The 24,107-nt window shown below is 34.1% G+C and overlaps 4 protein-coding genes across 5 annotated transcripts; 3 read left to right on the top strand and 1 right to left on the bottom strand.

The window, feature by feature from the left end:
* The first annotated feature begins 133 nt into the window (after positions 1–133).
* On the top strand, positions 134–1,828 carry LOC100499852 (uncharacterized). The gene is given in 5 exon segments (NM_001249988.1): positions 134–241; positions 630–671; positions 837–1,007; positions 1,393–1,479; positions 1,571–1,828. Coding segments are annotated over 5 exon segments (414 nt in total). The 5' UTR covers positions 134–169; the 3' UTR covers positions 1,613–1,828.
* A 4,117-nt stretch (positions 1,829–5,945) lies between these two features.
* On the top strand, positions 5,946–7,163 carry LOC100790030 (probable transcription factor At5g28040). Its single transcript, XM_003521693.4, has one exon. The coding sequence runs from the start codon at positions 5,946–5,948 to the stop codon at positions 7,161–7,163; it is 1,218 nt and encodes a 405-aa protein (XP_003521741.1).
* Positions 7,164–9,699: 2,536 nt separating this feature from the next.
* Positions 9,700–10,654, top strand: LOC100306607 (rubredoxin domain-containing protein). The gene has a single exon (NM_001250521.3). The coding sequence runs from the start codon at positions 9,728–9,730 to the stop codon at positions 10,319–10,321; it is 594 nt and encodes a 197-aa protein (NP_001237450.1). The 5' UTR covers positions 9,700–9,727; the 3' UTR covers positions 10,322–10,654.
* A 1,138-nt stretch (positions 10,655–11,792) lies between these two features.
* Positions 11,793–23,891, bottom strand: LOC100789497 (5'-3' exoribonuclease 4). Of its 2 annotated transcripts, XM_003521692.5 has the most exons (22): positions 23,510–23,891; positions 22,888–22,990; positions 22,151–22,242; positions 21,878–22,069; positions 21,585–21,704; positions 21,406–21,468; positions 20,908–21,054; positions 20,656–20,820; positions 20,507–20,584; positions 20,215–20,301; positions 19,135–19,215; positions 17,979–18,074; positions 17,227–17,297; positions 15,243–15,371; positions 15,090–15,166; positions 14,969–15,009; positions 14,795–14,869; positions 14,243–14,394; positions 14,042–14,146; positions 13,890–13,965; positions 13,096–13,175; positions 11,793–12,750 (listed from the first exon to the last, which is right to left on the bottom strand). In XM_003521692.5, the coding sequence occupies exons 1-22, from the start codon at positions 23,702–23,704 to the stop codon at positions 12,093–12,095; spliced, it is 2,883 nt and encodes a 960-aa protein (XP_003521740.1). In that variant the 5' UTR covers positions 23,705–23,891; the 3' UTR covers positions 11,793–12,092. The 2 variants fall into 2 exon arrangements, with proteins under 2 accessions (XP_003521740.1, XP_014629502.1); XM_014774016.3 differs by lacking the exon at positions 20,215–20,301.
* Positions 23,892–24,107: the final 216 nt, after the last annotated feature.

The raw sequence follows: 24,107 nt of genomic DNA, 5'->3' as shown, positions 1-24,107 counted from the left end.
CCTAGAACTAAAAAAGGTTTTGGGCCCAGCCCGTTTGTAGTGTAAACCCTAGTATTATAAAAACGGGTAGGGTTTCTTGATGTCTCTTCCTGCGTTGTGCGTCGGAGCTGTGTCTGGGGAAATTTGCGTTGTTTTTCGCGGTACAGCTCACACACACTGAACGGTAAGTATGGCGGACAAGGCTGTTACAATCCGAACCCGAAAGTTCATGACCAACAGGCTTCTTTCCAGGAAGCAGTTTGTGAGTTTCCCTTTTTTCTCTACAAATCTCCACCTAATAACTTGAAATATCACTTTCCCAGTCATATTTGATTATTTTTCTGCTTTGTTTTTTAATTCGCGTATCCTTAGCGAGTGTTATGCATTCTCCCTTATGAGTTGTTCTTGAATCTCACTTGGGCGAACTGAGTTCTGTTTTTTAAGAGGATCGATGCAACTGTTGTTGTTGTTATTAGAATTATTTGGATCTGAAAATTTGATAGGAATTGTCTGATTTTCACTGGCCAACAGATGTTTCTGTTTTCTTAGTTGTTATATGAAATTTGAAGGTTTCTTCCCTAATTGTAGTGTCAGAGATTCCTAGCGTTGGCTCTCCTAATATTTCTATTATAAACTTTGTTGTGTTGCAGGTCGTTGATGTTCTTCATCCAGGGAGGGCAAATGTTTCCAAGGTATTTTGTTTATGATTTTTTTCAATTTAAATTAAGTAGTTATTTATTGAGAATTATATTAATATCTCCAGTTATCAATTGAATGTTAGCTCTTAAGTAGTTATTCATTGAAAATCATATTATGAAAACGATATTGATTTGTTTTATGTGAATATCGGAATATAGGCTGAACTTAAGGAGAAGCTAGCTAGGATGTATGATGTGAAAGACCCTAATACTGTATTTGTCTTCAAATTCCGAACACATTTTGGAGGTGGCAAATCCACTGGATTTGGTTTGATTTATGACACAATGGAAAATGCTAAAAAGTATGAGCCCAAATACAGGCTTATCAGGGTGAGTCAACAATTATTACAACCTCTGCTTTTAAATTTTTGTTTATAATCTGAAATCACTTCTGTTTTATGGTACTTTGATTTTTACAGTGCTGCATTCCTTGCAATATTGTTACTGTTTTTTGCAATATTGTTTTCCTTTTTTGTTATGTCACTTTTCCTTTCAGTGGAGGCTTATTGCTGCAATTGCTGTTGTCAGTGTGTTTTTTAACGACTTCTAAATTCTGTTTCAGTGTGAAGCTTAATATTATCATCATTTAACATCTCTTTATCTATCTTTATGTTATCTGGTCTTTGAGAATTATAATATCTTTTGGTAAGGTCTGTCTTAGCCATAATTACATCATTTTGTGCAAGCGAATTAAAATATCTATCTATTATATCAGAACGGCCTTGACACTAAGGTAGAAAAGTCAAGGAAGCAAATGAAGGAGAGAAAGAATAGAGCTAAGAAGATTCGCGGAGTAAAGAAGGTAATTTTGTAGCCATCAATAATTTTCCTTACCTCTTATGCGATCCTTGTTTCATTAAAATTATAACATATGACATGTATGGTTTGTGCAGACCAAGGCTTCCGATGCTGCCAAGGCTGGAAAAAAGAAATAAGTTTTGAGACACCCTGTTACTCCTAAGGTTAAATTGGTTTTGGTGCTTTGTAATAGTTATTTTTATCTTATGCTAGATTTATAGAATGAGATGTCTTGGCGCAAGTGTTGATCCTTGTTTTAATTTATGTTCGATCGCTTATAACTTCAGATGTTGAGTACATTGAACAATTGAGAACTCGTGTTTTATTTTCCTTGCTTTCTAATACCTGGTAGGTTCGAGGTGCGTAAATTGGGCCCAAACGCAGATGCATTTATTTGATTTATATGGAATTGCTCAGAGTTTAGTTGGTAGAATAACCATTATAGTGTACTTTTAATGCAATGGGTATATTTAAGTGTTTTTATCAATTCGAATTATACTTTTCGATACAGCCTGATTTGCATTTCAGCCTCTGGCCTTGCCTAAATTGGAAACAGAAAAGCACAGAAACACGCAATGTGATATTTTTAATAATTATTTAATTGAAGAGTGGCGTGATATTTTTATAGTAAAAGAAAAATTAATCTCGAATGGATTATGATTCCCAACTCCTTTCATGTTAAAGTTTTTGTGAAAAATTTAATAAGAAAAATTTCTCGGGTAACATGAATTTTTTATTTTAAAAAATAAATCGATAGGCCTTTTTGGGATGGTTGAGTTTTTGAATTAAAAAAAAAGAATTAAAATAGTTCTTAAATATTTTTTTGAAATGTTTACACTTATTTTCAACATTAAGAAAAAAAAACCTGCAAATTTGATTTTTGTAATAAAATAAATTTTTTTTACATTTGATAACGATATTTTTTGTTGTTACCGTTATCTTCGTTATTGTCATCATTTGTCATGACATTAAAATTATTAATATTATTATCATAGTCTTAAATTAATTTTAATATACTGAGTTTATTTGAAATTAAATATTTTTAAAATTTAATTTAATTTTTTTAAAGTAAAACTAAAAATTTGTTATTATTTTTAAAATTTTGATACTCAAAACTAATCCTAACATTCTCACAAAACTTAAAACTTCTCCCTACCTTATGCCTCATTAGTGTGATTTCATTCTCTCAATTTCCGATATTGCCATATTGGAGATAAGTTGTACAGGCATTTTATTAAAATCAGAACTAAGTGCCACTTGCTATCTTTTTCGCCTTGCATGTGAAATAAGAACGGTCGTATGTTATCGTAAATTGTTCAGTCTCTATCGTTGTTTCTCATCATGGTCATTTCGATTTAGTCAAAATAACAGCTTAAGTAAATAAAAATATGTTGGCGTTAGTATGTCAAATCCAATTCAAAACCAGGAATTATCGTCTTATTGTTTGTGTTGGTCTCTCACTTTATTACGACTCACTTTTAGATTTCAGCTCTCTAACGTCCTTCTTGCACGTTTCCTCTCACTTTATTATCGTCTTATTGTTTGTGTTGGGCTCCAATGTTTTCTGTTCTCAGCTCCCTTGCGTCGAACGATCAATATGCTTCATCCTTCTTCTCACATATTTCCTATCATGCCTGTCTCTTTCAGTTCCATGATTCATTTGCGAAGCATCAGCCATAGTCATTCCTCTCTTGGAAGTTTTCTGAAACAGAGGTTAGTTTGGAACGAGTTTGAGCAAAAATAAAATCCTTTTTTGATTAACATTTTTTAACAAACTCAAATAAAATCTGAATCAATTGGATGGAGTTGAGTTGAATTAAGCTTGTCAAATATTGTTAGAGAAAAAAAAATCTAAACCAATTATATTTATTGAGTTGGGTTGAATTACACCTCTCAAAGTTGTTTAACTTGACCCAAACTAATTCAACAAAACTTGGATTATATTGGCTCAAGTCGTACGTTCTGTTTCTGTGTATCTTGATTTTTTTAAAGGAATTAAAAAATTTATAAGCGAACATCTAAAAAAAGATATATTGTCGTATTATACTTAGAATATATTTCAACATTAAAAATATTAATAAACAAAATAGAGAGAATAAGGTGGGGGAAGTTAAACAAATCAGGCAAGTTTATCGGATTTAAGAATATATAACATGTTCTTTATAATAAATAAAAAATGAAGAAGAATATATCATAATCTTATGCGTTTATATTTGAAATAGTAAAAATTAATATAGATGGGTGGCAAGCACCAAAAGTTTCTAGGTATACAGTAGAATTAGCCCACTATACTATGTAAAGTAGTGAGTTGTCAAAATGGAAAAAGGATATTCTCATACGCATAGCAGTTTTATGTCCATATCTCTCTTTGAAAAGTAGTATTATGTAGGATCCACTCATTCAATAACTATCAAGAAGAAGCCATACAAAATTTAGACACAAATTTGTTGTGAAATTTTTTAATATTAATTAACTCTGTCCAATTATATAGGAAGTATCTCTGTGTTTTGTTTATTGACTGAAAAGTATGTCTATGTTCTACCAAGTTTCCACAACAAAATAATTAACATAAAGAATCTATTTTTATATTAAATGAAAATTTTATTAATTTTTTAAATATATTTTAAGGCCAATGTTTTCAATGATTCTCTCATGACTAAAATTTAATTAGTATTTTATTTGTAATTTAACAACCTACAAAGTTTCACAGTACTACATGCTATATATGTTTTTATAAAACAATATAATATTTTAATTAAATTACTCAAGAATTTTTGTTTCCTGTTATGTGTAAATCAATTTATTATCACGTTATTTTTATGATAAAATTTCCAAAAATATTTTTTTTAAAATTAACCAACACAATAAAAATATAAGACACATAAAAATTATTTAATAATAAAATAATTTTAATGCAAATGTTCTAAATATATTTATTAAAGCGTGTTTAATCTATTATTGAATATATTTTTTTAAAAATATTTTAAATATAAACAATAGTTTTTATTTTTCAGACTGCTATTCTAAAACTATTCGACTAATTATTGCTTTTTTAAAAATAAAATATAAAAAATTAAAATGAAATGAATACAATTTTTCTAATGTGCCCTCACGATGTTGTATGATACACTTTCTTTTTCATATTCAGAAGAGAAAAAAAAAAAAGCATGACAAAGAAAACAAAACAGGACTTGGTAATGCAAATGGAATACGTCAACGTATTCACTCTTCAGTTAGTAATTGTCAATTGAAAACAAACGTGAAATGAATGAAATCTGTTAGTTTGGAGGTCTCAACTACCAGCTGAATATAGATCAAATATACACATTTTACTATGCTGCAGCAGTGGTCAAGTTGATCTGAAAGTGAAACATAAAATCCTTATCTTCTATGTTCTTTTTGTCTCACATGAAAAAAATTCATGATAAAATTTTATATATTTTAAAAGTAATGTTTTATAAGATTCCGTTGTTATTAAAATTAAAATAACGTCAATGAACAAAAGTGATAATTACTCGTGTTTTTTAATTATGACTCTAAAAATCAAATCATGATTAACTCTTAAGTATAGAATAAATTATATGTAAAAGAGAATATTTATTTTGTATATATTCTGATAAAAATTAATCATCTATTATTACGGAAGCTAATTTATGCTAATAGCATGTTCACAATAAAAAAATTAAATTAGCATTTTGTTTGTCGCTTGTTTTCTTTCCCCTTCAGCGAAAAATAACATTTCAAATGAATATTTTGTTCATCTTAATTAGTTATTTAATCAAAGTACTTTTTTTGCTTTCATTTAAGTTCCTTCAGTTAACATTAAATATAATAAAATGTTGCAAATTTTGTTAAATTATCATTATGTCTCTAAACTATTTTAGAATTTTTAATTAAGTTCCTAAATTGAAAAAAAAAAGTTGTGATTGGGGTCTTGATTTTGTAATTTTTTGTAGTTGAGTCCCTGAAGATAGTTTATAAGCCAGATAATTTGTAGTTGTTTTAAAAATCTAGGAAATCAATTAAAAAAAATTTACAAGATGAAATACTAAATTACAATTTTTTAAAAAAAATTGAGGAGCTAATTAAAAATTTATAAAGAATCAGGAGATTAATTTAACTTAGAATATTTTTGTTCTCTAAATAACATTATTAAGTATTTGAAAATGTAGAGGATAGTTTTTAATACGATAAAAAAAATAAAAAATGTAAGTGCAGCGTTGCGTTTGTGGCGAAAGAAGAGGTACATTCCTTGTAAAATAAAAATAATACGGGGGGTTTGGTTGGTCCACTAGGCTACCTAAACTAAACTAAAAACCAAAACCCAAAACCAGCCTTGGGATTCCCCCATTACCAGCAGCGAAGTAGAGGTGAGTTTGATTGAGTCAGTCCAACAATAACTAAAAACCCGTGACTCAGCCCACTCTTGCTTTGCTTGGCCTAACCGCTAACCAAACCAAAGCTCTCTCAATGGCTTCGGAGCAACACGACGCCGTTTTCCGCGAAGAAGACATGGACGACGACGACGACGAGTCTCAGGAGGACGAAGAGTACGAAGAAGACGACGACGAAGAAAACGTGCCCTCTCCCTCCACCGCTCTCGCTGTCACCGTCGCCGTCCCCGGTTCCGCCGTCTCCAACGGCGGCGGTGGCTCTCCAATTTCGAAGCCCACCGCCACCGCCACCACCGCCACCATCGTCCTCGCCGACTCATCCGATCCGAAGCGGCGTCGCCTGGAGCTAATCGAGGAGAAAAAGCCGCCGCCGCCGCTGGATGACTCGCGGCGGCTGTTTCAGCGGCTGTGGACCGATGAGGATGAGATCGAGCTCTTGCAAGGGTTCCTCGACTACACATCGCAGCGAGGATCCTCGCACCACAACGACACCGCTTTGTTCTACGACCAAATCAAGTCGAAGCTCCAACTCGATTTCAACAAGAATCAGCTCGTGGAGAAGATCCGAAGGCTGAAGAAGAAGTACCGGAACGTCCTCAACAAGATTTGCTCCGGCAAGGAATTCTCCTTCAAGAGCGCTCACGATCAAGCCACCTTCGAAATCTCGCGCAAGATCTGGAGCAACGTGACTCCAGTCGGCGACAATTCATTGGACGACGACGAAATCAACCCTAGCCGTAGCCCCAACCCTAACCTTAATTTTAGCCCTGTAATTCTTAAGAATGAAACGATTTTCAGGAATTCCACGGAGAAGAAAACACCGAAACGCTCTCGGCCTCGATCGGCGGTGAAAATCGAGCCAAATGACGGATCCGCGTCGAACAGAGATCATAATTGTATTAGCAATACTACACCTACTGCTACTGCTGCTGCTACTAACACTACTGCTGCTGCTGCTGCTGGTACTAACAATAATAACTGTAACAGTGGTTATGGAAATAACATACCGAGTTTGATTGAGGAGACGGTGAAGAGTTGTTTGTCGCCGGTGTTGAAGGAATTGATGGCAGGGGCCATGGGAGGAGGAGCGTTTGGAGGGAGAGGGTTTTCGTTGAACTTGAACCCTATGCCTTTTATGAATTTGAGTTTTGGCGGTGGGGAAATGGTGGATGAGAAATGGAGGAAGCAACAGATATTGGAGTTGGAAGTGTATTCGAAGCGGTTGGAACTGGTGCAGGATCAGATCAAGGCAGCTATGGAGGAGTTGCGGTCACATGGAGGAGGAGGATTATAGTTTGTTTTTGGTTTTGTAGCGAGTGATTGGAGTTCTTCTTGCTCTTCGTGTTCACTTCATCATACGGATTTGCTTGGTAATTTATCCATCAATGGTTGGTTCATACTCATAGCTTAGAAGTTAGCTAGTCGTAGTAACTTGTAAGTGGTAACTAGTGTTTTTCTTTTCGGTTTTAGCTTTCGCTGATTCGGTAGAGCACTTGTCCATTAAAATAAAAATGTTTTATTTTATATTTTAGCCGTTTTTATGTTCCTTTAAATTTCAATGGTCTCATACATGTACAGAACAGATTGAAATAATTGGTGCGGAGTGATGGCTTTGTACCATTATATATATGTTGTAAAAGATGCGAAAGTAGTGGGTTCTCAATTGTGCAACGTTCTTCCTGAGCACTTTGTTCTTAAAAGTATATCTTTCGTATTTTTATGATTCAATTGATTGTTAAAGATGGCATTTTCTTATCTGAGAGATTCTGCGATGCTGTGTCAAAAAAATTGTTGAATAACGAAACAATGTATGCTGTAAACCAGGGGTAGTCGAAGACTACCTCGAATTCACGTTGAGTGGAATGGGTCTATATTCATATATGCTACAATACAAGTGATTGGGGCTTGAAGCTCTTGGAATTTTGAATGCTTAACCTGTCTCAGTTCGTGTCTCAGATCACTTGCTCTTACTGCTCGTTCTGTAGTTATTGAATTTCAGGTTTTTTTTTTTTTTTTTAAGGTCAATCCCTCGATTTGTCAATTTAGTATTATTCGAAATTGATTGTTGTGATCAATTAAATAATCCCGTCAAACTGATCGTTGAGTTTTTTTTCTGTGAATAACTGATCCTTGAGTTGAGACAACTATTAATCCTTGGATTTGGTGAGCACTAATTAATTTGATCTTTTAACATCAACTTTTTTTTTTTTAGTAATACCAAGAAACTTTTAATACTCATGAATCATATTCTTTGGACTCTTTAATATTTTTAACATCAGTTGAATTAATTGATAGTTGTCAATTAGTTAATGTTAGGGATAAATCAATTAGTAGGATAGATTTTAGATATTAAAGTTAATTTTCTTTTAATAATACTAGGAATCAAAGTAAAGCTAATTTTAGAAATTAATTTTTCAAGTTTAATTATTCATTTAATTTCTATAATTTTCAGACTTATTCATTTTAATTTATATAGTTAATAAGTGAATTTTTTAATCCGTAAAAATTACTTTTTAATCTTCAAAAAATCTCTCTCATTATAAAATTTTAACTAACAGAGTTAAAAAAAATTTAACGAAATTTTATTTTGAGATTAAAATATAAATTTTAAAGATCAAAAAATTCAGTTATTAAGATTCAATAACTAAAAAATTTATTTATTAACTATAAAAATTAAAAAAAATTAAAAACTATAAAAACTAAATGAATAATTAAACATTTGAAATAAGTTTTTTTTTAGAGTTTATCGGAATATTAATAATTGCTAACCATTGTCCTAAAAGCAATTGGTGAGAAGGTGTTTTTAAATCTTAATGTAACTACACCATAATGCGATTTTTGATAGATCTTTACTAGTAATTCATTAACTAATGTCCTTAATTTACTTATTAGCATGTTTGGAAGTGGTAAGATTACGATGAAGCGCATCCATCTTTTTTCAGAAAACGAGGTGAAAAGAAAAAAGGGGCAGGACGGAGAGTAGGGAGGGAAAAGGGTTAAAAGAGGTTGTTTGCTTAGATTCATGCAATGATTAATTTATCTCTCATCCACTATTTCATTTGGGCATAGTCTTAATTTAATTCTAGGATTTTATTTCATCAAATGATCTATAACTATTAATAAAGATTTTATTTGATATATACATTTCTTATTTTTAAATTATCTTTTAATATATAACTGTTTTTATTATTTTTATAAACCTTCAAAATGTAATTGCAATCACTATTTTTTTCAATTGCTCTTTCTTTTTTATTTTAATTTTAAAAATACGGATGAATGTTTCTCTTTCAACCAGTAAATATAACGATAGTGTGAAACTGCCAATCATGTGGCAAAAGGGAAAATATTAAAAAAAATGGTAAAATATTATCAACATGAATTGCTGGTGAATCCTTTAAAAAACAACCTAGTAACGATTTTAATATTAAAAAAATTACCCTCGATTATATATAAAAACAAGTATTTATATTTTAATGTTGATTTGTTGATCAGTTCTTGGAACATCGCCACAAATTAATAGAACTTGTCTTTTCTTTTTTTAAAAAGTGATCAACTAATAAAATAGCAATTTCATCAAGACATATGTCCAACAAAAGGGCCAAAGGGGTAGATTTTTGTTTAAAAATATTTTGGATGTTGAGGTTTTAATCTCAAAACATTTTGAAACGCTAGTTCTAGTTCCTACAATTCATTACGGGCTGAACCACACAGACCCAAACGAAACCCAACAGAAGAGAAGCCCAGTCCTAGCAATATAAGTGTAATGAATAATAAAGAGAAATTCATGACCAAAATTAGAAGATAATTAAAAAAAAAAAAACTAGATATGCGTACCTTATCCAAGTTGAATTGTGATCCATGGGCATATACTATGGTTGTCCTTCTTCTCCTCCACACACCGTGAGGGCTGGCTGGTCAGAAATGAGAATGGCTTCAGCATTGTCCCTGCATCTCTCAACCCCTTTCTCCCAACTCCACCCTAGTCTCAAACCTAAAAAACTCCATGATTTCCCCACTCTCTCCCTCTCCAAACCTCGAAAACTCAGCGTGAACTCCGTGGACATCTCCAAAGAAGACACGCCCGTGAAACCCGAATCGGAGCTGGAGAACTTGGGGCCGCGGCGGCTGGAGGAGAAGTTCGCGGTTCTGAACACTGGAATCTACGAGTGCCGCTCCTGCGGCTATAAATACGACGAGGCAGTGGGCGACCCTTCCTATCCCTTACCGCCCGGCTATCAGTTCGAGAAGCTTCCGGATGATTGGCGCTGCCCCACTTGTGGGGCCGCCCAGAGTTTCTTCCAGAGCAAGAGCGTTCAGATCGCTGGGTTTGCTCAGAACCAGCAATATGGGCTTGGTGGCAATTCTCTCACTTCGGGTCAGAAGACTATTCTTATATACGGCACTTTGTTGCTCTTCTTTGCGCTCTTTTTGAGTGGCTACTTCCTCCAATAGTCTGTTTCTAACTATTCATCCTATTAGGTAACCTATTCTATTCTATGTATCTGCAAGTTCTACTTTCAATGCTTTATTTGTTGCTATGTATCTACGTAGTCACTAGTCATCCCAAGAAACCTGGAAGATGCCTCTGGTTGTTGAAAGTGGAAACTAGGCTAGCCGAAGCTTTTCTTGCTTTGCTAAATCATGGATGAGTTATACAAATCTTAATATTTCTTATCTCTCTCTCTCTCCTTTTTTTTCCCTATGTTTTTCTTACCTTTACTGTTATCTTTTTGTATCTCTTGTGATTGTAAAAATATTGGTGGAATTTGTTGAATAAAAAGCAATTTCTCGTTATAGATCATCCCTACAATGTTGTCTCCATTGAGATTTGAGAGTAAAATGTTCAATTATGCAATTTTTTTAATTATAAAAGAAGAGCATTTTCATATCAGTTTTTGTATCAATTTTTATAATTAAGTTTGTGTTAATTATTAGTAATTCTTAGATGGTGGTGCAAGCTTAGGAGTCACGTCTCACTAGGGTCTCCCATTTCCCATTCCAAGTTATTTTCTTATCACTTTTCATTACTTTTTTATTTTTTTATTTCATTTTGTTTCTTTATTATATAAAAAATTATTGCATAGTTACAATTTCTCAAAAACACTAGCTAAAGAGGATCACTTGTAGCCAGTATTTCAGGGTTATGATATATCAAGAAAGCTATATATTTTTTCGGTAAATTAATGTCATCTACTTTAGTAATATTTAACTCATCTTTAAATCCATAAATCATATCAATTTTCTGTGAATCATATTCAATTTAATAATTCGATACAATTATCAATTGTCTTCAATAATTCTTCTATATAACATTTATCTCATTATATAAGGCCACTAGAAAGGACTAGCATATTCTTTTTATGCTTCCTAGTCCACATCACAATCAGGGAAAGGTTATTAGAATAATAAAATCTCAGATAAGTTTAAATAATTTTGTTAAAATCAATCTTAAGAATTGATTTTAAATATTTAAAATAACAATTTTTATAAACAATAAGATAAACATTTTTAGTGTTTTTTAAGACATCTCTCAACTCCAAATAATACTTGAAATCAGCCTTAAAAATTACCAATGAACAATATTTAAGTAAAAAAAATACAGCTTGGTGTGGCAAAATTTATTAAAAAATTTGAAGGATTATACACATCAAATTAGAAAAGAGAAATATGAGGTTTGAATAAAAAATTAACATTCAGGGTTAAGTTTGGAAATGAAAAACAAATGAAACAAAACGTCTTTTTTACTACAAAATTAAGATTGTCCATTCAAGTCCAATATGGTACATATGATAATACAAGTGTCACTGAGCGCAGCGGGATTTTATACATGCTATACCCTACTCATGCCGCGGACAGCAAAATCAACAATTACAAGTTTTTACGATATTTTATGAGTTTGTTTAGAACTTGAAAAGCAATAATATTGTGAATATATAATATATAGCTCTCCCACGTTTCCAATTGGTATAGCCTGGACAACTAACTATCAAGGAAGTGCCCATGTCTAGTGAAGGCAGATCGTGATTCTTAGCAGCACCTTCACTACAGATTAGTGTCATCCATAGCTTCAATAAGCATTTGTCAGCCTATTGCCTTACGGTATCACACAATTGTTGCCCCCTCATACTCCATTGTAGAACTTGGATGGGCTCCGATTTGAGAAACAGCCCGAGGAATGGAAGAGGGCACTTCGTCACAAGGCGAATAAAATCCACAACAGTCATCATTGATTCCCGTACTCTGGCATATCTTGGGGTTGACGAGTTTTAACTTGGTACACCTTCATGTTCTGCTTATCATAAGTTCCCCCCAATGCAGTTTCTTGATGCCCAGCATATATTCCATTCGTATCCGGTACTCTAGTAATCCAATTTGGAGGTGGTATAGGAGGACCCATGTTCTGCACAAATTGGTGTTGTCCATTAGTTGTTGACCCTGAATTGGGAGGCCTCGATAACGTCACTGCAGGTGTCCTTGGCAAAGGCACTGCATATGGCCTAGCTCTTGCACCTTCCTCCATTGCCATGGTATAAAACCCAGTTGTCCCGTTGTAGTATTGATCATGATGATATGACCTATCCTGTATCCTAAAATTCTGTTTGTCATTATGTCCACCATTAGATGAGACTGGATATCTAGGCCTAGTTATTATCCCCTGGTGATTGTAATGTTGTCCGTAATAACCGCTTGTGTCCTCACCATAATATTTCCCAGATCCAGAAGGTCCAGCTGATCTGAGCCGGTTCATTGCATGATGGCCTGGAAACTGCTCCGGTGATCCATACGGCATGTTATTTGATTTAATATTAAGGGAGTTCTTGACAAGACGATGTGCTGCTTCTCCCAGTTGAGGGCCAGCCATTGCTCCATGTACTTGTTGTCTGTCACATGCATCACACAAGAAAGGTAAGAGCTCTTTTAAAGTATATGTCTTATCACTCACATAAATACCAGATTCCATGCATAAAAAACTTCATGTGCTAAATTTGAAAGACATTGAGAACTTATCAACCCACTCAACATGGAATTCTCTACATTCACCACAGGACAATTACTTAATATTGACAATTTCCTCAAAAAAAATTTGTCCACATAAGGTGGTGAGTAATAACAGTACCACTACCACATTGAACATTAAATTTAAACAGTTGTGGATTGTATACCAGACAGAAAGAACATGAAAATTATACTACACCAATATAGCAACCTCAGGAATAGATTCTCACCTTTCCCTGCCTTGTCGCCGACCACTATTGTCTTCGTGCCATAACACAGGAAAAGGTTTAATGTCAATGGCTTTTAATATCTGCAAACATAACCAATGTCAAAAGTAAATGAGATCTATCCATAGAAGAAAACAAGGAGTATAATTTTTCTTTGAAAAAACTAAAACGAAAGTATAATATTTGATTAAATGAATAAAGTCATGGCAACTATCTGAGCTATGTTATTGACGCGAGAATCTGATTCTAAACATAAATAAATGGGGTTAAGTAAATTTTTCATCCCTGAAAAATTAGCCAATTTTCATTTTTGGTCCCTAAAAAAATATATTAGATCATTGATTTCATGGAAATGCAAGTTTGTAGTCCATGCTGGTAGTTGTATTCTGTTAAGTGATGATGTGGCATATCAGGTTATGCCATGTGGCAATGATCTCACCACTTAATGGATCAAAACTATCGGGATGGGCTTAAACACATGTTAGGGTGTGCTTAGGTAAAGCTTAATTAGGTGTTTGTTTAATAAGCTCCTATCACATAAAAGCTTATGCCATAAATTTGCCCATGAAACTTATGGGAATAAGCTAAAAAGAGCTTATTTTGATAAGCTAGACTAAAAAGCTTATTGAAATAAGCTAAAAAGAATTTACGGGAGTCAAGCTATTTTCATGGTCTAAATCAACTCCACATTAACTCTTTCAAATGCCCCCCTTAAGCCTAAACAAATGAATCATGAAGCTCCTTCTACAGGATGTATCCATTGATAATGTCAAATGCTAAGAGAAGTCTATACCAACCTTTTTTGGCATTAGTACACCATCCGGAGGTTTTGGAATATGTCTATGTTTACGAGGATTGAGATAAGTAATATTTCTGAAATTTGAAACACTCAACATGAGTTCATTCAATGATTTTAAAATATTAGGCAAGTCTAAAGAACAAAACTTACAAAACTTGATTAAACTCAATGTCTTGCAATCCCTTGATGGGAGAAGATACAGTGGTTCTGAGCACATTCCTTTCGTACAACCAGAGATATCCATTCATACCATCACTGCTAACAAAGAAAAGAAGGCACACATGACTGATGACAATTACCAAACATATTTATGATAACGACTGGTGACCATTACCAAACATATTCACTAACCTAGCTCTTGGGTCAATTGGTAGAGCAGGTCTTTCATGTAGAGGCAATTGACAAGAATATTGATGATATGATAAGATATGTGGAGCCAAATTATGCGCACTGCTGACATAAAGCAAATCAAGCATCTTGCTATTTCGGAGCTGTTCTTCCTCCTGCACATAACAAATGTGAATGAAATTGAGCACCCAGATGCAAAAATATTATTCAAATTAACTGCTGTAAACTTCTAGTGGACTAAAAATATTTCCAGCTCAAACCAAAATAAAAATAAAAATTCCAGCAATTGCACAGCAAAGAGTTGGGGATAATTGTGCAAAAAGAAACAGCATTAACAGAGGGGTATCACTCAACAGATCTATTCAACAACTTCTATTTTGATAAACCATAGCAGTAAACTTCTTTGACAAATTATTCTTTGATGCAATTTGAAGGCCAACAATTTTGGACCACTAATCTTATATAGTTAGTCACCAGTGTAATAGACCAGAACTAAATATCGTAAAAACCAACACCCCTCCCCCAGAAAAGTAAAAATAAGAAACATTTCCAGACCGTTAATGTGGCTTCAAGCTTGCTTGTGGCAGAAAGCAATTTCTTCTCATCAATGAATGGCAACTTGGCAACACCCTGAAAGATTTCCAACAGTAACCTTAATCCCCCTTCATTATAAAGTGTTAATAAAACATTAAAACACACACACAAACCACAATACAAAAACTATATTACCTGCCATGCAAATCGTTTTCCATTCATATCAATCTCAAAATCTGTCAAAAAGTGATACAAGTAATTCTAGAAACTCTATAAGATATAGCAAAATATGTCAATAACAGACAAGTGATCTCACCAGCAGGGTAGAATTGAAGAATAGGTGATGAAGGATCAATCATCAAATCCCTATATTTTTCAGGAAGTGCACTTGAACTGTAACAAGAACTTAACCAGCATCAGCACAGGATGCATGATATAATAGATCTGAGGACAGGAGAGATGAAAAAACCTTGAAGCGGGTAGGGTCCCCATTAGCTGATCAAATGGTTTAAATGGTTCTCCCAAAAAAAAAGTTATCTCCAGATCAGCTAGATCTTTAAGATCAGAAGCAAAAGGAGCATAATGGTATGGGTAGTACCTGAATGAACAAACAATAATGAAAAAATTGAATAGTCATAAGTGATAGACTCCACCAAAATGAAGAATAGTCTCAGAATTTTATGTCAATCATCTTAAAGCCACTCAAACATCAAAGCCTGTATCCCAGCCCTCAAGGCATCCAGTCCATATTATATCTTGTTACACTCCTTATAAAATCATGATTAGAAGTTCCTGCTTGCAACCATCTTTGGAATAATAACAGAATTTAATGAAAGCTCAATATTCAAAGAGAATATGAAGGCACAGGAGAAACTTGCTAAAAGAACATATGTGGAGCAAGATAATCTTGAAAGAAAATAATCAACCCTTTATATTTTATTTGTCTTATCACCCTTCATGCAAAGTATCATAAATTTTTTGGATCATCATACCACAATGTGGAGAAGGAACACAAGAAAGTGTTATTCACAAATGAGGAATAACTGTCATACTCAAGCGACAAAATGATGAAAAGTCACTTGTACCCATTCTACTATGAAAAGCCACTTGTACCCATTGCTTTTGGCACACTATAATTGAATGTTTAGTTAACCGACAAAACTTTACTAATCCCGTTGTTGGAAATAATGTTATTTAATTACTTAGGAAATTGTATGTTCATGTATCGCATGATAAAATGCATTTAGAACCCAAGGGTATTAGTGTCTAGGAAGTTGCACTTAATTAATAGTAGCCTAGGAAATACTCTCCACTAAGTCTATTAAGAAACTATATTATGGATGATATGCAGAACCTATGTACTACACAATCTACTAAATAAGTTGTTTCATTCTAAGTTCTCTTTTTTTCTCTAAAGTCTCCTCTCTAAATTCAACAGACATAGTAAATCTATTTTTCAAAACACCCATTGCCCTAGGATATTATCAGGTTAACAATCACATGAAGTCAACTAAGCATCCATAGTTCCAGACAATTGATCCTTTGAGGGACCAAAAGTGGGGATATTTTCACAGCATAAGTTTAAAAGTGCATTTTTCACCTAAACTGGTTACATTATAGTATCATGCATGTAAATTCTTAGAATTTGGGGCTTAAGGCCTAACTCAAACCGCGAGTCATTTATTCTTTCACTGCAGTAAAATTAATCCTCTTTGGTGGGAGTCTCAATCTTGGGTAAATATGGTGGGGGTTTTCCCATATCACCCGGGTCAGCACTTTATTCAGCATGTCCATGGGGTTGTTGAAGGAATGCAGGAAATCAGATGGCTGTGGTGGTGGTTAGCACTGACTTTTTCTATTTGGAAGCATAGGAATAGCATCATCTTCTCTAATGCTACTTTTGACGCTCATAAATTAATGGAAGATGCAGTGTTTCTTATGTGGACATGGCTAAGATGCTTGGAAAAAGACTTCTCTTTGCATTTCAATCAGTGGTCCTCAAACCTCAAAGCTGCATTTCTTAGGACACCAGCATAGGAATATAGTCTAGTTTCTTGCTCAATTATTGTACTGTGGGTTTTTCAGTTTGTGTTTTGTATTTCTGTATCCTAACTTCGTATGACATGTCCCTATAGCTGTATTATTTAGTACCTCTGGTACTATTTTATAATATATTATTTTTGCTGAGCAAAAAAAAAAAGGCCTAACTCAAACCCCACAAAAATGGCTTGTAAGATGACAATTACCCAAGCCTATATATATAAGCTATATTTAATTATATATCTAGTCAACATGGAACTAAACACCACCTTGAGGCTGCAATTAAGGCAGGCTAAGGGTGGCCACAACTAAGGCAACTTCCAACATAAATGTACCAGCTTATCAATCCAGTAACAGAAAATAGCAGGAATGGGTTCAAATGTAATCTATTAACTAGTAAAAGCACGACAAACCATTGCCATGAGCAGACACCCTGGTAGTAGTACCGACAAACCCAACAAAGGCCTTCTACATATTTTAAGACCTACAAGGAAAACCAAGACTATCAGCTATCTTCTAATGCAATATATATGAATATGAAAGCCATAGATTATTGAAGTTGGCTACAATAGTCATCCACAAGAAGGAAAAAACAAATAAAATCCAACAAACCACCTATCAATTCGTGAGCCAAACATAACATAAATTTTCAACCAGTGTGAGGTCTTTATTCTCTCATGAGCATAACAGATTGAGGAACTATACGAGCACACTCCCTCTTGTGTAACAGTCAGATAGTAAGATCAAGAGTTCAAGACAGACTAACAGCATGTGTCTAACATCATTTAAAAAGAAAAGGGTTCTTTGGTTTGAGAAAATTGTTTTCTGCTTTCACTTTTAATTACAAAAATGTCACCTTTTTGTACAATGTTTCCTGTTTTAAAAAGTTTATATAAGAAATAGTGAAAAAAAAACTTTTGAAAACAGGAAACCATGTGAAAATAAGGCAACATTCTTGTAATTGAAAGTGAAAATAGAAAACATTTTCACAAAGTAAACAGGCCCTGTATACAATCATTTTCACTGATAATACGACACTTGACTTTTAGTATTGAAAAACTTAGCAATGAATTTGTACTTTTGAAATTGTTTCCATTTTAAGCCATGAATGTGTATAGAAAGGAAGGTGACAGTAAACAATTCCAAGAATACTGACAGGACATACTGTATCTTTCTTGATTTTTTCAATCTTCTCCAGATCCAATGCACCAAATTTTTCAGCATAATACCTTTCCTTGTATCCAGGCTCTCCTAACTTAACCTGAAAAAATCACAAACAATATGTAGTTTATAAATTTTCTCACTATTGGATTTCATGTGGTCTGACATTGGCCAAGTGTCCCTATTCAGGGATCACTCTTACATGAATTGTATCTAACCAAAAAAATTATGAATCCTTCTAACCCAGGATCTTTTAGCTACTTTCAACTGACAAAAGGAACATTTAATTTTAGAAAGACAAATTCTAGTTGGGAAAGTCAGAGTTATCATCAGTTGTTCCCACTAAAAGAAAACACATGAGAAAAGTAAAAGTGTAACCAAGTTGTTTCAGAAGAGAGACAAAGAAAACATTTTCTTCATGCATCCAAACAGTTAAATTAGGGAGCAATTAACTTCAAATTGATATCAACAGACACACACTGACACAAACTCTTTTTGTGTAGGCAGATGATGAAGTTGGTTCCGGCACCAGCACTGCCCATGCAGTTCATGTTTTATATAACAATGGGGGATAAAACAGAAGTACAAGTATAAACCCTTCAACATGGCTACTAAAAATTATCAGATTGCCCCATAACTGGTTAGCCATAAATGCAACAAGGCAAACTATAAGTAACATCAAGAGCTCTGCGGCCTTACTTCCAAAGGTAGCCAAAACAATAGATCCCACCTAGGATCAGACAAGGGAGGTAGAGTTTACCTGTTATATATAAAATTATATAGAATAATATAATATATGTATACATACAAAAATGAAACAAAGAATAGTAACAACAAAATAACACGCACAACTACTATTGAAGTATCTTCTCAAAATACATAACAGACGTAAGTTTTTAAAGTTACTACAAGCTTTACAAGGCTTCCTGACAACAATTTTAATATGAGAAAAACTGAAATTAAGTGGCAGGAAGTGGGAACCGCATCACTGATCACCCACAGACCAGCAGAGCACAAAAACTCACAGACATGCTGCCCTCAATGTATGTTTGGGAAGCCACTAGAATTACTATGGTTTAGGGTCCAATAAAATTAAGCAGAAAATACTAAATTCAAGCGAAATGATTAAAACATTTGGGCAAAAAATCTTGTTACCAAACCTTGTCCAAAACTGATGCCCGTGGTTCTCCAGGCATCTCTCCTCTTGCCCTAGCTTTCATCTCTTCATTAATTTCTGTAGCCTGAAAAACAATCAAATCACAAGTATTGCATATCAGGAAATAAAGTTTAAAACTATATTAAAGAAATATATAGCTCAATCATATCAGTTCATGAAACTAATTAGACGGACTTGTGAATGACATCTCCCGGATGTAAAGTCTAATGTCACAATACATCCACATCAGAATTTGTTTCAGAACAGTGCATATGAGAGAAAAGAAAACAAATGGTAACAAATACAATAGTATCATGTTGGTGTTGGCTTGGGAACTTGCACGTCAGTAACAGGTAACCACCAAAGTTGAGAGTTACGTATTAGAGGGAGACACTATACTTAAACCCTAGTACAGTGGAACAAGGATTAAGGAATTGTCCTCTGGAACTTCATTGGATAAAGATCCTCGATAATTCTGTACATGCTGACCAAAATTTGCCTAACCACTGAAGTCTACTTACAAGTCATTTCCTTTATTCACCGGAACATTAGAGGAGAACTCCACTCCCAAATTAAGTATGATACAGCCATATCAAATTCATGCCTCAGCTACAGTTTATACCCCTTTTATAATTATTTAATCTGTGGAGTAGCCAAAGCCAATTTAGTTCCTCCATACATGCTCAATATGACTTTAAATGATACGAAACAGTGTCGTTTCAAGTCTTCTTACAAAATCACTTAATTCCAAAGTTCAAATAGGAAGCACAAATCATGGATGAGGGAATAAAGTTGTGATGCTTCAGTTATAAATTTTCAACAGAAACAATGGGCCAAAATACACAGAATGCAAAACAGAATGGAATGAATTGAAGATTTTTCCACATCAATATTGACAGAAGAACTTTCTTACAATGCATTAAGCAAGATATCCCATCTCTAAATACAGAACCATGAAGATAAGTAGAACTCTGACGATTATTGAATATGATTGGTGCAAAACTCCAGAGGGTTCAGAAGTTGAAGGAATAATGATAATTATTTGTTCCAAAGAGGGATAGTCAAAACACAGAAATCACAATACCTGTTGAATCCGAACTCGTTTCAGAAATATTTGATCTTCATGAACAGCAACAGACTGAATAAAATGTTCTACTCTCTCTAAGAAAACCTAGAGTGTTCAACATATTACAACAGTCATTGAAGAAACAAAATTCCAGATGGGTGACTTGAGAGATGAGACAAGCAAATTGAAGGAAGATGATTGCTAAAAAAGATTCAGTCACATACCAGAACACATCACAGATTTACAAAAACATACAAAAAGGCACACACACAACTTAATTGAATTTAAGAAAGAAAAAAAAGAAATTTACCTCACCCGCTTCAGTAAGATAACCACCCATGGCGGTGAATTCTTTTCTATAAATATGCATCAATAAATTTACAGCCCCCTGAAACAGTAAAAAGTTTATCATAGAGGACAACATTGACATTTATAACATGGTGCCTCCCAGATGCTTACCTCACGGATCTCTAATGTTGGCATATGTGGAAGAAAGTCATTGCCAACAAAGAAGCATAGAAATACAAAATCATCCACAATGCGTTCAAAGTCAATCTCAAAAGGAGGGTTGGGAATCTCCATTTCATATTGCAAATATTCACGCAGCACCCAGATGTTAAGAAACTGTACATGCAAGGTTTTAGTTTGAAATTAAAAAGTAACAGAAGAAAATGAATATTCAGCCTAACATGCTGGATTCCAATATCCAACCTGATATTTCTTCTTGTGAATTGGGGTATCATCAACTGGATTCCAGTCCTCAGCTTTCTCACCTGGCTTACCACGACATTCAGCTGCAAAATGGCCAACTTGGCCACACTGAAAACACTTCTCCTGTTGTCCAGGGAAAGTGATTACCTGTTCATACATGTAATTAATCATCAGGTCAATCTATTGGGATTAGAATATATTCGTAGACCAGGTGTACTGATCCGTTTTAAATTTAAAAAACTTTTATATGATCCTTTTCTATTTCTTCTATACCATAGAGTTAAAACTAAAAAATATTTGTCATTTTCTCCAAGTTTTCTGACATTTGATTATGTTTCGCCTCTTTCTTGGAGAAAGATGATAAAAAAAATTCCCAATCATGGTCCTTACGGATCGGATCATCCATATAATATATAAAAAGGAACTTCAGATATTTGATATCTTTCTCTTTGAAAATGAACTAAAATCACCATGACTATTCATAAAATAGAACCTAACCTCCCTCAATATTGAGAAATGAACCTCATGTGTGGCTAAGGACAACATAATCAAATCAGCATCCTGAATTAAAGATCACATCAATGTTATCACACCATATAAAAATCAAGGAAAAGATATATAATTAAATACACCAACCTCGGATAAATTGAAAATTTCAAAATCAGACAAAAACTCACCAATCCATACAAACAGTGACGAGTATTTGGATTAAACCCAGGAAGGTTACGCTGTAATCGTATGTAATCCATTATTTTATGTTCTCCCTCACCAGGAACATTTGAATCAGAAAGTATAACCTTCAAAAAATACCAAATGCAGCTCCATAAATAAATATATAGAGACAAAATATTCTGAAAACCAGATATATGTACAATATGGGAACAGAAAATAAACAGGATTACTCCACAAGTAAGGAATATCCAATATTGAATGGATCAAGGGGGCAAAGAATAAATAGGATAAGGTCAACCTTTGTATTCCGCCAGCCAGGGTTGTAGTTCAATCTAGTCTGTATATAATACTGAAGAGCCACTGACAGCACTCCCATAAATGGAGTGCCAGGGGTAATGACATTTGAGTCATAAGTCTCTGGCTTGACTTTAGAAGACAAGAGTTTCATCTCACCCTCAAATTCTTCCCTAAGTCTTTCAATTTCAGCTTCCTACAACATCACATTGTATTCAAACTTTGTAACAGAAATAGCAGGAGATCATTGTAAACAGGAGCATGTTCATATTCTTACAGCCTCAGCTGCGTCTTTCTCAGCTGCATCTTTTGCGGCTCGAAAACGCCGTGAACGTTGCTGATTCATTTTGGCTCTTGGTGCAACACCGTCTTAAGGGGCGAGAAAAGTACATATGGAAAGAAATGGTAGGAATGAGGAAGCGATTCAAAGTTAAATCAAACATACAATAACATAACATTACAGACAAAAAAATTACAGGCTTCCAAAAATTGGATATTTAAAAGTTCTAACTTTCCTTACTGGCTATTCTGTTTTACAAACATTTATCTGAGTCTTTTACTTGAAAATATTTGCACTAAATTTTGAATGTACAACCATACAGGAGTGTGCCAAAAGTTACTAATCATCGAAAAAAAACAGAAGGCATAATGAGAAGTTAGGAACCAAATGGATTTATAACTTAAAGGAGCAGTTGGGCAAATCCTCCACGATGAGAAACTATGACGCACAAATATGATATGTATCTGGTATGGCATTATGACTACTCTTAAAATATATAGGATATGATTCATGCATTTCTCAAATCCAAACAATGAACATGCTTTTGGGACATTACTAAAAACAAAATAGAAATTATAAATCATTGCCATCCTAATTTTCTGCTTATTGCTCACAAAGAGGAATGGTGTCAATCTTATTTCTTCCATGAGCATCATCTACAAGTAAGATAAAGTATTGGGAAATGCTTGGTGTTCCATAGACGAGAGATACAATAACAAGAAAAAGCAACATACCAATTGCAAGATAAAGAAGCTTCCTTGGGCGAACCAATGAAAATATATGGTCAATATAGTCAAAGATTGATTTGAATACATCTTCGTAGGTAGTAGGTGCTGACTGCATTTTAAAGATTAATCAACAACAAGCACTTAGCAGAATAGAAATGTAAATTTACAAAAAATCACTTCCTTTTAGACGCAAAATAAAGAAATTACAGATCCCAATTGCCACAGTCTAGTCAGCTTTGTATAAGGTTTCACACTACTCACATAATCGTGTATGATGCCATTTCTTCAAAAAGCACCAGGAACTCAGTTTAACAATGCAACAAATTCTAGAACGAGTTTTCGACAACCAATTCAGGAACATACGATCTCAATATATCTAAATCCAATAAAGAAATCCATACAAATACTCGAAATGAGAAGTTGAAGCAGAAATATCAGAAGTTCACTGTCATTATTTTCCGCTCTCTTTACTTATTTCTATTAGATTGTACATAATGGCTTTTTTCTCAAACAACGAAGAAAATGTTGATACTATTAACAGAATAATAGGTTAACCGGTTGCAATATTCTGAGTCACGAGAAAAAAGTGAATAGAATGAAAGTGAGGTGAAGCGAAGCATATGGTTACCTTGCCATCAGGGTGAAAACAGGGGTGAATGATGCCGTTCATGTCCAAGTACAAGTTGTCGAACTCCATGCCATTTGGATTAGGTTTAGACACATCAACGGCGCCGGAGCCGACAGATGGCTCCTCCTCCACGACGTCGGCGATCGAGAGTGGGTACCGATCCGCGAGCCACCGGTAGAACGCTGGAACTCCCATGTTTCCGGCTCGGTTCGGTCCGGTTCGGAAACGAGGAGAAAGAGTGGGAAAAAATAAAACAAAAATAAAAAAGAGATGGAGAGGAGATCTGTGTTGCCGTTTAATGTACGGGCGGCTGCGGTGGCCGCCTTATTTCATGAGACCATAATGCCCCGTTTAAGTGCGCCCTCGCCGAACCGGTACTAAACATCAGCTCGGTTTTTTTTTTCTGGTTCGGTTTTTATAGTAAATCGATTCAAAATCAAATCCTAAACTCTCTTATTTGTATTTTTTTTGAAAAAGACAAAATGATATTTTTGGTCTTTTATCTTTTTAAATGATTCAAAATATTAATGAAAATAATTTTTAATTATACTTTACTTATCTTCAGATTAACTTCTACATTAATTTAAATTTCTTTCTC

This window comes from Glycine max, chromosome 3, assembly GCF_000004515.6.
Source record: "Glycine max cultivar Williams 82 chromosome 3, Glycine_max_v4.0, whole genome shotgun sequence".
In the NCBI taxonomy this organism is placed as follows: Eukaryota; Viridiplantae; Streptophyta; class Magnoliopsida; order Fabales; family Fabaceae; genus Glycine; species Glycine max.
This window is presented reverse-complemented; position numbering and strand designations above follow the sequence as displayed.

Coding starts and splice junctions, on each gene's coding strand:
- LOC100790030 (XM_003521693.4), top strand. CDS start 5,946: ATGGCTTCGGAGCAACACGACGCCGTTTTCCGCGAAGAAGACATGGAC.
- LOC100306607 (NM_001250521.3), top strand. CDS start 9,728: ATGGGCATATACTATGGTTGTCCTTCTTCTCCTCCACACACCGTGAGG.
- LOC100789497 (XM_003521692.5), bottom strand. CDS start 23,704: ATGGGAGTTCCAGCGTTCTACCGGTGGCTCGCGGATCGGTACCCACTC. Junction 15,167..15,242: donor GGGACCCTACCCGCTTCAAG/GTTTTTTCATCT, acceptor TTCTTGTTACAG/TTCAAGTGCACTTCCTGAAA. Junction 15,010..15,089: donor TCTTCAATTCTACCCTGCTG/GTGAGATCACTT, acceptor ACTTTTTGACAG/ATTTTGAGATTGATATGAAT.